The following is a 13,869-nucleotide window of genomic DNA, read 5'->3' on the forward strand; positions in this document are numbered from 1 at the left end:
GAAGGGATTTCCATCTGAAGCTTCTTTTATGTTTGAAAGATCCAAACTGCAAACGCAGAATCATCCTGATGTTTTTAAAGAACAAAAATCCTGAAACTGTAGAACTAGTTTAAACTGTATCATCCCACAATAACCTTTTATCGTAAAAAAAAAAAAAAAAAAAAAAAAATCATTTTGTCCCTGTCTATATTTGAAGTATATTTTTGGATCTACTCTAACTCATCTGCGAGCGTCACTATGAATTTATGGGATTTCTGTCGAGCAGTGGGAGGTGGCTGATTGAATTTTGTGGAATTTGACGTCCAGATGTGATGTAACTTGACGGTAAAGAGCAGATCCATGTCCTCTAATCTGAATGTTCTGTAATTAACTTATCACAGATGGACAAGAGACAGAGAACATGACGTCAGCTGCAGCGTCAGGGACCAGAACAGACACTCTGCTTTCATACAGCGTCTGCTTCGGAGACATTTTGGTCTCCTACAAGTTTAAAATTAGATTTGTCACTTCCTGTGCGGGACCATTGTCTGCTGGCGATCATATTCGCTGCTTGAATTTCCAATAAGCTTGATGTGCAGCGTCTCGGTTGAGGGACCTGTTTGCTTCTTGAAGCCTCATTTCATAATTTAGTTAAGTCAGATTTATTTGGAAGTTTGTAAAAACAGCGAAACAACTGACGCTGAAAATAAAGCGGCTGCTTCGTGGTCCAAAGCAGAAATAAAGGTAAAATCTTTAAATCCCTGACGACAGCAAAGATCTGAAAAATAAAATATATCTTTACACTTCTGCAACATCTTTACTTTTACCTCTCCACTCCACTCCTTTTTTTTTTCTTCCCTTCAGTGAATATAATCAAAATGTGATTTCCAAGCAAAAACCCACCGGTTATTTTACTTGAGAAGGAGAGGAAGAGGAGGAGGAGGCGAGGAGGATGAAGAGTGGCAGACAGGGAGAGAGCACAAGTGGAGAGGAAAGGGGGAAAATGGGAGGAGGATAAGATTTTGGATGAAGTGAAAGGAGGATGAGAGGAAGAAGGGAGAAGGAGGGGAATAGGGGAAAGGGAAGAGGAGAGGGAGAGAAGGAGGGAAGTGAGAAGGCAGAAGAAGAAGACAGGAGGGGCAGAGGAGAGAAAGAAAATTATGTGAAGGGAGGAAGATAAGAGGAGAGAAGGAGAGGAGGGGAAGAAATGAAGAAAACAGAGAGAAAGTGAGGAGAGATGGAAGAAGAGAAGAATGAGACAAAGTTGGCCAAAGGTTTAAAGGAGGGGAGAGGAAGAGGGATAGAGCAAAACAGAGCATGTGGAAGAAAGGGACTGAAAGGAAGATAAGATGAGGGGAAGAGGAGGAGGAGGTGAAGGAAAGGAGGGAACATCTTAAACGTCTCATATTGAAAGACTGCGTGGAGCGCATACAATAATTAACCTCACATTCATTATACCTCTATTTGTTCTAATGTCCAGTCATTTATGTATCTGCTGGATTTATAATATTCGAACATCTTTTACATTTCATATTTTCTATTCTATTACCCATAATGCACCAACCCAACACACCCTCTATATTCTAACACCTCAGTCTATTAATACTCCACCCTCTGCACCCCTGTGTGACAATATCCATCCCTTCCGCGTTCACTCGCTCCTTCACCTACTCCCACTCCTCCTTGTTGCCTGTAAACCCTTCTTCCATCTTCCACTTATTCCCCCTCACTCTAACACGCTCTCAAACATCTGTCTGTCACCTCCTTCACGCCGGAGGATAGTGAGAAAGAAGAAGGGAGGTGTGTAGAGGTGAATATATATATATATATATTTATATAGATTTATTAGTTATCATTTTACAGATCCTCGTCTTTCGTGATATTTATGTAAAGTTGTTTGTGTCCGAATGAACACGTGTCCGATGGATGAATCTCCTTTCGGAACCGACGTGTGATCAGCGACTTAGAAAAACCAAAAATGTGATACAAGAAAGCTGCGTCACTGATTTCAAGTCTTTGTAACTATGGAAGACACGTTATTGAAACAACAGATAATTAGGACGTGGACGTCGAAATTCTAAAAATCTAATGCGGAGAGTGTCCCTGAATTTTTATTTTTTCTAACCTCTTTCCTTTTTACAGTGTGTGAAACATCTCTATTTCCACCACAGGTTTACATTCAGCTGATTCCACACAACGACGATGCTCGCGGGTTAATGAGCCGACTGCAAAATGACACCGTGACGTAAATTGAAACTAATGTGAAAGTGCTGGAGCTGACGAGCTGAGATTACCAGCTCAGTTGTCTTTGCTCTAGAAGCATCACAGAGCAGGTCCAATGATTTGTTTGCAGCATATGTAGTATTTATAATCGTATTCAGATCACGTCAGAGAGCGATGAGATGTCAGAGAAGTGTCACATTTATCTTAACTATTTATGTTTTGCAGAGTGGAGGTGAGGCTTTTAAAATGTGAACGTCCCAGCAGCACTGATGGTTTTAATATGATTAAATCATGATCATAGATCATAGATAAGGTAAATGTTGAGGAGCATGTTGCGTGAGAGCGGTGACGGACTTGAGTCGACAGCCTGAATGAGCTCTCAGTTCAGAATCATTGAAAACATCTGCCCGTCCAAAAACCCCAGTGACTCTGACCTCCTGCGGCTGGGGATGACCCCGACTTCGGGGCAGTTCGGGGGCGGGGGGCTGAGGTGACGGGCGGGCCACCACTCCTCTTCGCCGGCGCCGCTCACATGGAGGATGTCCCCGAAATGAAACGGCAGGGCCTGATTGGGCGCGCTCAGATCCGACGCACTTCCGTCGTAGTCGAACAACGCTCTGCAGACAGAGAGAGAAGATTCACATTTACAACCTCACATCAATGAACTGCCAGGGGGCGCTGTAACGGACGGACAGATAATCATTTCCTGACACCTTTTATTTTGCATTGGTCCAAATGTGACAAAACATTATACAGATTTTAATCACACCTTTAACCTTAATTTTAGCTTTTTAAATATATTTATTACAACTGCTGATAATTTAAAACCTATAATAAATGCTAACAATAAAATAAATAATCAAAAATAATGATATTTTATGTAAATAATACAACTGCTTTTCTACTTCTATTTATTTATGACCCTGTCTGTGTGTACTTGTGTGTGTGTGTATGAGCAATTATACAAATCTACCTGATGATGTCGGTTTGCTTGTGTGGATTTGTGTGTCGCTGTTGTGTGTTTACGTGTGTGTTGTGTCTGAACAGTGATTTGTCTCTGTGACCACGGAGCTCAAAAGCTGTGTGAAGACCTGGAAAAGTAGGCCAGCAGAGTGTGTGTGTGTGTGTGTGTGTGTGTGTCTGTGTGTGTGTGTGTGTGCGTGCGCGTGTGTGTGCGTGTGTGTGCGTGCAAAGGAACTAGAGCTGAAATAACAGGCCTACCCTAAAGTCCCTACTGCCTTCATCAATAAAACAGAACGCAGACAGAGAAGGAAAAACCCCAGAGACAAAGACATGAAACCAGACAGAGAGGTAGAAACACACATCAGTACAATAAAGAAAGAACATTACAAATTTATCTCACTGCTAAAACGTGTCAGTCTCCATCAGAAAGGACCGGAGGTGATGAAAACTGATCTTATGAGCCGAGGGTCAAAATCCCTGCTCTGGTTACACCTGCTGCAAAATGTGTTTGGGGCCAGATTGCAATTGGAAAGATCTCATGATAGAACAGGTGCACAGTTTTCCCATGATGCATTGAGGTCGGGTTGTGATTTCATCGGCCAAACCACTGAATGTCTTCAGGAAAATACTTTAAATAATTGTTTCTTTGTTTGTAGATTCAAATCTTAAACCTGTTAAGCAATTTGAATGAATTATGGACGTACTAACTGCTCACTCTTTATTCTAAATATATAACTAACAGAAAATGGCATTGCTCTTTCAAAGAAACTCACAGAGATATCATTTGGAAATGAATCTGAACTTTACAGACCTGTAAAATAAAGCGTTAGCAAACTGGCAACACTTCTGAGGAAATGTGTGAAAAATAAAAATAACTCGAAAACATTTAAAAGCGACAGAAAAGAAGGATGTGACATGAAAAAGGTTGTAGGAAGATATACTGAAGTTATATTCACGTCTATCAGTCGATCCACAGATACGTACAGTAAAGGGCAGCTGTCTGCAGAGAGTGTGTAAAAAATGTTACAGAGTTGAGGTTTATCAGAGAAAACACAGCAACAACAGAACAACAGCTCAGATCCCAAATGATTGGAATGATTCTGTCGATGTAGCAGGTTACACTGATGGAGTGTGTGTAGTTTTATTATGACCACAGCGACTGTGTGTGACAGTTAAATCAATTACATGTTCTCAGTGGTTCCGTCAGTTTCATTCCTGTGAGGGAAACCGAACGACTCCAGTTATGGAAAAGGTGTTGATCACTCCATGGTGTGTGTGTGTGTGTGTGCTAACCTGTGGATATGTTAGCATTAGCACAATAGTGTTAAAACTGTTAAACTGACACTGAGTGGAACAGTGGGGTTGCGTTTACATCAGTGGCTCCACACTTTAAGTTTCAGCTGATGACTCTCCTTTCAATCACAATGTGCAGAGTGTTCAGGGTTTAAGTCAAAATCTCCAGAGCTTCGCACTTTTCTCGAGTCATGTTGCAGCTGATTGATCACGTGTGGCGTTTCTAAGGCTACAGTAATGTACATGCAGCTCTAAATCAATTACCTGTTCTCAGCGCTTGCAGACATTTTAATTCCTGTGTGGGAACCGTCTGAAATGTAATTACTCGAGTCAAGGAACACACATTAATTACCACGGTGTGCCACAGAAATAGTTTGTCACGTGGTCTTTTTTTCTGCCAGTCAGTGGCGTGTACTATCGCACCGCACGCAAGTGTGTGAGGTGGCTTAACCTCTCACTGATTTCTCAACATGTCGGCTTTTACTTACAGACGCTCAGCAGCTGCATGATTAAACATGTGTTCCACAATTCCAGTATAAATATTAAAATATGTTTAACAGAGAAAGTGGTTGTAGCTGCACCGAGCCGTCCGAAGAGGTGCACATCGGAATATACGACTATAATGCAGAAAATGGGACCATAATGGGTGTGAATGTAAAATGAGGAGAAGAGAATAAACCACCCACACACACACACACACACACACACACACACCTATCACACAAAGGACAGTCATACATACTGTATGTCACCTTGTTTCAGCGACATTTCCTCTGAGGAAAGGTTAGTCTGTGTCTCACATATTATGCATATGCATGGAGTAAATGTGTACACACACACACACACACACACACACACACACACACACACACACACACACACACACACACACACACACACACACACACACACACACAGCAGCCCAGAGCACCAGAAACCCCCAATCTGTCACGCACCAACAGCCTGATCCCGACCAATCAGCCGGCCTGTTGGAGGATTCTTTTTTTAATGTTTGAGTGCTGATTGGTCATTTCTGGGCAGTAACCGGATACAGGAGCTTCTCATACGACATTGATTCATTATGTGAGCTACTACATCATTCTATATAACCTTGAAATGATCCCGGCCTCTTTTTGACTCGACTTGGAGGAAGATTATCTTTGAGATACAGCATGTAATTGATTATATTACAGAGGGCGTCAAGATAATTACCTGGAACGTGAAAATGTCCTTATTAAATCTATGATAATTCACTGGTGCAGAGAACGTGGGTTTAGTTTTTTAAATCTGCCGGTTCCAGGTTTTTCTCCTGGTGGAAGTTTCATGTGTTTACTGTAACTGAAGCTCTGACAGTGCAATCAGAAGAGTCACTTAATAAATTAAATAGATTCATGGATGCTTGAGGAGAAAACTGACTGAGCTCATTTGATTCTTATTCGCTTGTTGAATGTGCTCCGTTGTTTGTGCAAAACATCACAAGCAGACTGATGAGCCTGACAGCACATTTTCTTCAGACTCTTTCAGAGATCGTTTGTTAAAGTGCGTCTCGACTGAATCAGTCAGTGTGTGACTTATTTTCTTCAGTTAAATCTGTTTTAAAATCAGTTGTTTGAAAATCCTCCACTTTGCAGCTTAAGTCACACGGACGGGTTCAGATTGGCGCGATTTAGTTTCTGATTAAACAACAAAGACACAGGACGGGAAAACAGGAACTGGCAAAGACACCTTGAGTTGAATGTTAGAAGCACGGATAACAAACCCTCAGCCTTGTTATAATATGTTTGGTCAGAAAGAAATTAAGCAGAAGCAGTTTTGTTTCTTTTCTGTGAAACTCACAGACAAATGATTTCAAGCTGATTGAGCATGATGAGCTGTAACTCCACTCGAGGATTTAGCTCTGCTCAGTGAACCTGCTCTTTTCAATAACAACTCTTTGTTTTCAGTTGTTTTGGTTTTTTTCTCTGTGACTGCTCTCACAGCCGGGTCACTCTGGGAAAACATTACCGCTGCAAAACAAATGTGATATTTGTTAAATCTGCCTCCTCAAAGAAGCCGTGAAATAATGTTATTCTTTCTGCAGAAAATTTCACATTGCATCATTTCACTTAAACGCATCTCGGCTGAGCTCCAGCGCATCTCAGGGTATCAAAGCAATCCTTTAATAAACATCCTGTTCCTCTGGTTTAATCACATGATGAGTGAGCAGATAGGTTTTTTTTTAATTGTTAAACAAAACCACATAAAGGCTGTGGATGCACAATTAATTTATGCTAATGACGATGAAGCCTATGGGTGATTATTAAAAATGAATCAAGGGTGACGGCAAGCAGCTGCAATGTCGGAGTTCAGTTCAAAAAGGGGGATTATTTATTTTAATGATGCCAAGTGGGTCAATACAAGTTTTACAAAGTAATGTGGGTCTGCCAGCGTAGACGTTCGAAGAAATTAAATAAATAAAAAAGACATATTTCAGTCATATATGCAATAAAATCAACTGAACAGCAGTGTATTAAAAATCTCTGACACTTGTTGGACTACAGCTTCCAGATGGGTGAATGTGACCTTTGGCCTCTGGCTCCCTTTACCGACTGTGACCCCGGCCTGCTCTGTTGGTGAGTCAGTGTGTGTGTGTGTGTGTGTGTGTGTGTGTGTGTGTGTCTGTGAGTGTGTAGTTCAAGGTGACTGTCTTCCAGGCCACTTGAACAAACAGTTCAGGTTCGATGTTCCATTCATGTGCAATAATTGTTCACTGAACTTGAAGCCTCAAAGTTTTTGTTCTCACTTTTTCGAAACAGAAAAATTGCACATTTGTTCAGCGACAGGTTTAGGCTGGAGAAAAGTAAGTGGACCACACATGAATGAAAAACAGTGACGCACAGAAGAGATGAAATTAAGCGAATGTAATTAAGAATCTACTTTACTTAAGCCACACTTCTTTCCTATCAGCCATCTTCAAAAAATGTCTTGATCCTTTAGTCCTAAAAACGTTGTGTTGTGGATCATTGATATTTGCTCTTTGACTAAATCATTTTGTATCTCGACCTAAAACAACGTTTCCGCGTCTCCTTAAAGCCACTGGATCCAATCGTTAGCGTTGCCATTAGAGCTGCTTTCCCTGTCTCTGTTTTCCTCGTTATTGATCTCCTAACAGCGTCAATGTGACTTATCTGGAGCCGGCGTTTGATCAATATTTCGAACACTGTGAATCTTGTAAAAAAAGGTTCCTAACAGAGGAAACTAAGCAGGAAAGGGCGATTCAGAGAACAACAAGGATGAGAATGACTCGAGGACAGAAGGACACACGCACAAAAACACACACAGAGAAATCAAGACACTCGACGATGGATGTGTTTGTGCACGAGTGTGAGACAGAGTTCGCCAGACAATCTAATTGTGATTTCAGATGTGATAACCTCTCTAAGTGTTTCACACACACACACAAATCGAAAACAGTCGACAGCTGAGATAAGACCTTATAATAGTTGTGTCACACTGAAGGACACTAGACAATCAGTCACCTTTGTCCGCTTTGTGCTATGTGTGTGTTTGTGTGTTACCTGACGTAAAGTGTGCGTTTCTGTGTGGAGCGGAGCGACGTGGAGCTGGAGCTGACGCTGCTGGTCATCATCTGTTCCCTCAGGTCATGGATCTTCGCCTCGAAACGACTGTACTCTGCACACACACACACACACACAAAGACACACACACAAAGACACACAAAGAGGACAAACATTGTTGGCAGAATTTAGAAGACAGCTTAGCATTTTCCTATTTCTTTCAAATCTCCTATTTAGAATAATACTTCCAAAATAGCAAAATTGTTTTGGCCATAAATAAAACCACCCGTCAACCAGAGGTGGCCCACAGTTGTTTTGTGTTATTGGAGCCTTATTCACCATTTATCACATGGACCACTTTCGGTTCACATCCAGATCACATCTTGCCTGGAGCACCGCACGTTTGCTAAAAGAGGCTCACATTTGTTTCGGGACATTTCTCCACATTAGAAGAAGTAACAGTGAATTTTATGCCACGTTACGATGTCTGGATCAAAGAGATGAGACGAGAACAAACGCAGCTGCGGAGCTTTATGTTCTGTGTTAACCACATCACCTACGAATTTAACAGCAAGTGCAGAAGTTTATTTTCCAGTGTGCAGAAGTGCTTCAATAACCTGCTTTCAACACACACACACACACACACACACACACACACACACCCACGTCGAGCTGTCATCAGATTCTCCACAGCTATAATCTAACAGTCTGTTTGATGTGAATATTAACTCCTGTTACATCAGATCTGATCCACGCCAATAACATCACCTCCACACACCAACGTGCACGTCCACTCATGCACATCATCAGAGTTCTACAATCACCAGAAATCCTAAAAAATCAGTATTTTCTAGCGTATCCTGCTCTCTGCTGCTCAGGTCAAGGAAAGGATGGTCGACAGTTTTAGAATCTTGTTGTTTTTGAATAAAAGCGACGTATCAAACCACTGACGGAGACTTTGGCTGATTCGCTCTTTGACAACATGTTTTGAATCTTTTCCAGCTGCAGATTAACTGATACAAGTTCCATCCATCATTTATTTGGTTTATCCTAAAGGGTCGCAGGAGGCCGCAGCCAATCCCAGCTGACATTAGGTCAGCAGCCAATCAGAAGCCAAGCCCAGCTGACCACAACAACTATCGATGTGCACACACACACACACACAACTTCCTCCTTCCTGCCTCCGCATCTTAACAGCTAAGAAAACAGTTTTATACTCATCATGCACGGACCGGTATGAATATCTATGTATCTGGAAGGGGAACTGACAACCTGCAGTAGCCTATGAGCTCATGTCACTCAGACAATGTTTGACAAATCTGACATCAGCCGCTCACATGTCACTCTGCAGTTGGCAAACAGGCGAGTGTGCGGTGAGCGCCTCATTATACATGCACACAGATTTCACACTGTGACGTTCCAGCAGCTCAGCAGTGGAGTGACACAGCATCATTCAGTGCAGCTCTTTCGTGCTCGTTCTGTTCTTTTTTTTTTCACGGCTGAAACAATGTCAAAGAAAACAAAGAGAATCTTCTATTTAATTATTGAATTAGCTTTCCTTTCACATTTTGCCCTGTTTTATATTCTTAATTTTCCTCCACAAATTTATATGCTGTTTTCGTGCACACAGACAGACATGAATTTTCAAATAGCACTTTTAGTATAATTGCCAGCAGCAACTGAATCCACATCTCAGCCGAAAGACAAGTAGTAAATTGCGAGAGAGCAACCGGTTGGCCAATCAATGCAAAGAGCAATGATTTGCTCACACACTCAGCACAGCTTTAGTATCCTCCTGCTTCATGCAGCAAAAAAAAAAAACACTCGAGTTTCTGACCCATTTTTTTTCTAGTGGCCATAAAAATGTCATTGTGCCTCTTTAATTATAAATGTACATTATTTATGTAAATGCACAAAGTGGAAAAACAAATGACATAATGCTTCCTGTAATGCACTTTCATGGCTTTCATGGGATGATAAGCTGAAAAAGTAAATACACCTGCAAGTCTATATCTCACCATGACAGTGACGTGTGGTACTTTTTGATTCGTAGTGACCGTGGAAACGGCAGCTGTGTGTTGTAATAAATCCTCACTGACTGTCCTCTGGTCCTCTTAACACCACACAGCTTCCCAGAAACCTCAGAACTAACACTCGGATGACAACGCCGCTGGCAATAAGCCTGAAAAAGCCCCTCTGAAGGATGTCCCTGTGTTTGTGTGTGTGTGTGTGTGTCCCTAAACCATTACTGTGGACTACAGAATCTAATTAACCCTGAGTAATTCAATCATACTCGTGGTACACACGGTCAGACACACACACACACACACACACCACACACACACACACACACACCACACACACACACACACACACCACACACACACACACAGACCTGAAACCTGCAGCGTCTCCCAATTTTTCCTCTCACTCACTCACTCCCTCGTTTAAATGCTCGGCCTATAAACGATGTCAAAAACCAGCCTACGACTCCCAGATCTCTGCTCTGATTTCCCCCACAGTATTCGTTAATCTAACACAAACAACTCAACTGCACTGAAGCAGCAAAAAAACCCAACAACACTGAGAATAACACAACCTGTCATGGTTTTTTCTACAGGATGGTTTTTAAAACTACACATTGAAGTTCCAGGTAAAAGATTCACCTCATGAAACCATGAACTAGGTTTGACTCATGTTAAATTCAGAGCACAACATGAACACAGCCTCCGGGTTTTCTGTAATAACAAGAAAACCAAGTACCCTTTCACCCAAACTTTCATTTTTTTTCTTGTTTTAACCTTCAATGTCTCCATCCCTGACCTCAGCATGGCGTTTTCAATCTCGGCTCTATAATCCATAATAAATTGATGGATTAACAACTCTATTTCTGTGCGGAGTGATCCCACACATGTCGAGATCACAAATACTGTGCAAACGTTCACATTATTAACATGTAACTGTCCCTGTTGACACAAATCACCTCAATACAGCATTATGGGATTAAGAGAAAACGAGAGAAAACAAAAGAGAGAAGAGAAAGAAAAAGAAATGAAATTGATTAACGTGAGTGAGCTTTACAGCCTTTGCAGCAAAATCCAGTGAAATAAAGACTTAAAGCAAAAGTTTGTTAATGAAGGATGGTGCATAAACACAGGAAACGAGAATGAAGAAAGGCAACGAAGAAAAAGAAATAATACAGATAAACGTGATTAAGCTTTGATGCATAAGCAGCAAAATCATATTTTAACAGTGAAATGAAGAATTGCAGCAAAAGTTTATGAATGAGAGTCGGTGCTAAAACACAGGAAACCAGAGAGAATGAAGAGAGATGGAAAAGAAAAAAGAAAAGAAATAGATTAATGTGTTTAAGCTTTGATGCATTTGCGGCAAAATCATATTCTAAGAGTGAAACAAAGAATAAAACCAAGAGAGGCAATGCTACAACAATGGAAACAGAGGAAGACAAGAGATGCTGCCCCCCCCCCCCCCCCCCATCTGTGATCTATAGAGCAAAGACTGTGCTGCAGCCACGATATTAGTGCTATTGAATCCTGAACAGAATCACAAAGCCTGAGTTGGCGAGGCTGCTGCTCAGATCAAAGCTGAGAAGTCAGAGCTGTAATCTTCATCATCTTCAAAAGACCAAATCGTGCGTAACAGTGAAAGTGTCGGAGCGGATCACTTTGAAGTCAGGAGATCAGGTAATAACAACAGCACGATTACAAGTGACACTGTCGATAAAACTAAAGCAACAACGTCTCTGGCTCTGCGTTTCCTCTGCTGTACTCACATGCCGCTGGAAGACAGGCAGCCTCAATGTCCCCAACACGATGCGAAGCCGGTACGACACTCAGATCAGTGTCTGCGTGTGTGTGTGTGTGTGTGTGAGAGAGAGAGAGAGAGAGAGAGAGAGAGAGGATGTGGTTAGAAGCTTAAAGTCCCGAGAAATGAATGGAAGGAAAAAGAGACAGAGAGAGAGCAAGAGAGAGTGAGAGAGAGAGAGCAAGCGAGAGAGAGAGAGAGAGAGTACAGATGTGTGTATGAAAGAGAGAGAGAGAGAGATGATGGAGAGGACAACGTCAGTCCCACGCTGGATCCAGAATGTGAGCGAGTCAGAGAGCGGAATGATGTGAATGTGTGTGAGTGTGTGTTAAGGTATGCAGTAGTTAGTGTGTGTGTGTGTGTGTGTGTGTGTGTGTGTGTGTGTGTGTGTGTGTGTGTGTGTGATTAGAGTCAGTCCAGCGCTGCTCAGCTGCCACAGAAACAACAGATGCTAACTCTCTCTCTACTACACTCTTTTCCCTATCTCTTGTTCGCTGGTGCGTTCATTTGCTCCTCCCTCTGTTTGACAGCAGCTCGCTCTAGGGCGGAGACACACACACACACACACACACACACACACACACACACACACACACACACACACACACACACACACACACACACACACACACACACACACACACACACACGCTGTTTCCTCAGGTCACTCATGCAGGAAGCTGAGTCAATGCCAGGCTCTCCTGCCCTACTTTGGCCCAGGGAATGGGTTTACATGCCCCACACACACACACACACACACACACACACACACACACACACACACACACACACACACTCACACACACACACACACAAACTATGTCTGTGTCTCTTTTCTCCATTTCTTTCAGTTTCTCCTGCTTCTCTCTGTAGTTGAAACCATTAAAAACCTCGTACAAATGAAATAAATACAACTTGGTTTTGCTCAAATCTCAAATCCATCGAACAAACTCTCTCTCTCTCTCTCTCTCTCTCTCTCTGGGCTGAGGACTCCCTACGAGTGACAACACCGAAACAGCCGTATAAGTTTCACATGATCAGCATCAAACTGCCTCTGTCATCACATCTCATCTCGACGCAGCGTTATCAGATTAACAACGAGAGAGAGAGGGAGGGAGGGAGAAAGAGAACAAGACATCATGGAGAGAGCGATGGAGAAGAGGAAACAGAGAGGAAGAGAAGGGGGAGGGGTGGTGACAGAGACTAATGGCTCTGGGGCTGATATTCCCTTGTTCCCTCATTTACCTCTCCTCTCCTCTCGTTTCCTCTCCTCCTCCTCTCTTTTCCTCCCCTCTCCTCTCCTCCTCTCTCTAGAGGAGTATTGTTTCTCCATTCAGCAGCTGTCAGAGACCTTCTCTGCATTGTGCAGCTTTGGTGGTTTCCAAAAAAACCCACCGGTTCTGATATTATATGCATTGCACCAATATTTTCCTCTCAGATCCTCCGGAAACTTTAGCTGAGAATAACTATACACAACAAAGACTCATGTTTCTACTGCATAATTCATGCAATAACCCTCAATACAATCAATTAAATATTAATGAGGTTAACAAGGATGATCAACTAACAACAATGTCAAGTTTCCAAATCCACAAAAAAAAACAACTTTTAACTTTTACTCCGCTACATGTCTGTACTGTGTTACATGTTCACATTGCTTTTCATATCTTTTGCTTTCACTCAAATAGAAAAGTTTTATTTTTTTTATTTGAGAATATTTGTGTCTATTTATTTCTACGTACATGTAGAACCTAAAAGATGTCGTGAAAATCCTCCCATGACACTTCTTGTTTTTGTACACATACAGTATATTTCCTGTGTACAATCTATTTCACGATATTTCCTCCCCTGGTGAATCTTTTATATCTGTGTACAAGAACCAACATAAGGTTCAGGCTCTAAAAATAGCTGCGCTGTTAGAGGCTCATGTAACTGATACAGTCCAGTATTCTATAGTGTATTGATTAACTGATTGCAGAGGAGAGGAGAATTGTCTGGAGAAGGCAGATAAAATAAACCAATAAAATAA

General features: G+C 41.9%; 1 protein-coding gene across 14 annotated transcripts in view; it reads right to left on the reverse strand.

Moving 5' to 3' along the window:
* LOC109636679 (discs large homolog 1-like protein) overlaps positions 1-13,869 on the reverse strand; it is an 87,599-nt gene that overhangs the window by 7,890 nt on the left and 65,840 nt on the right. For 13 of the 14 annotated variants that reach the window (XM_069521558.1, XM_069521557.1, XM_069521571.1 and 10 more), the window contains 2 exons: positions 8,016-8,130; positions 2,637-2,819 (listed from right to left, as the gene is read on the reverse strand). In XM_069521558.1, coding sequence (XP_069377659.1) covers positions 2,637-2,819; positions 8,016-8,130 — 298 coding nt within the window. Of the gene's footprint in view, positions 1-2,636; positions 2,820-8,015; positions 8,131-11,808; positions 12,196-13,869 lie in introns of those variants that run through there. The other variant, XM_069521570.1, reaches the window with a different exon arrangement.

The sequence above is a fragment of the Paralichthys olivaceus genome, chromosome 3, assembly GCF_024713975.1.
Source record: "Paralichthys olivaceus isolate ysfri-2021 chromosome 3, ASM2471397v2, whole genome shotgun sequence".
NCBI lineage: Eukaryota > Metazoa > Chordata > Actinopteri > Pleuronectiformes > Paralichthyidae > Paralichthys > Paralichthys olivaceus.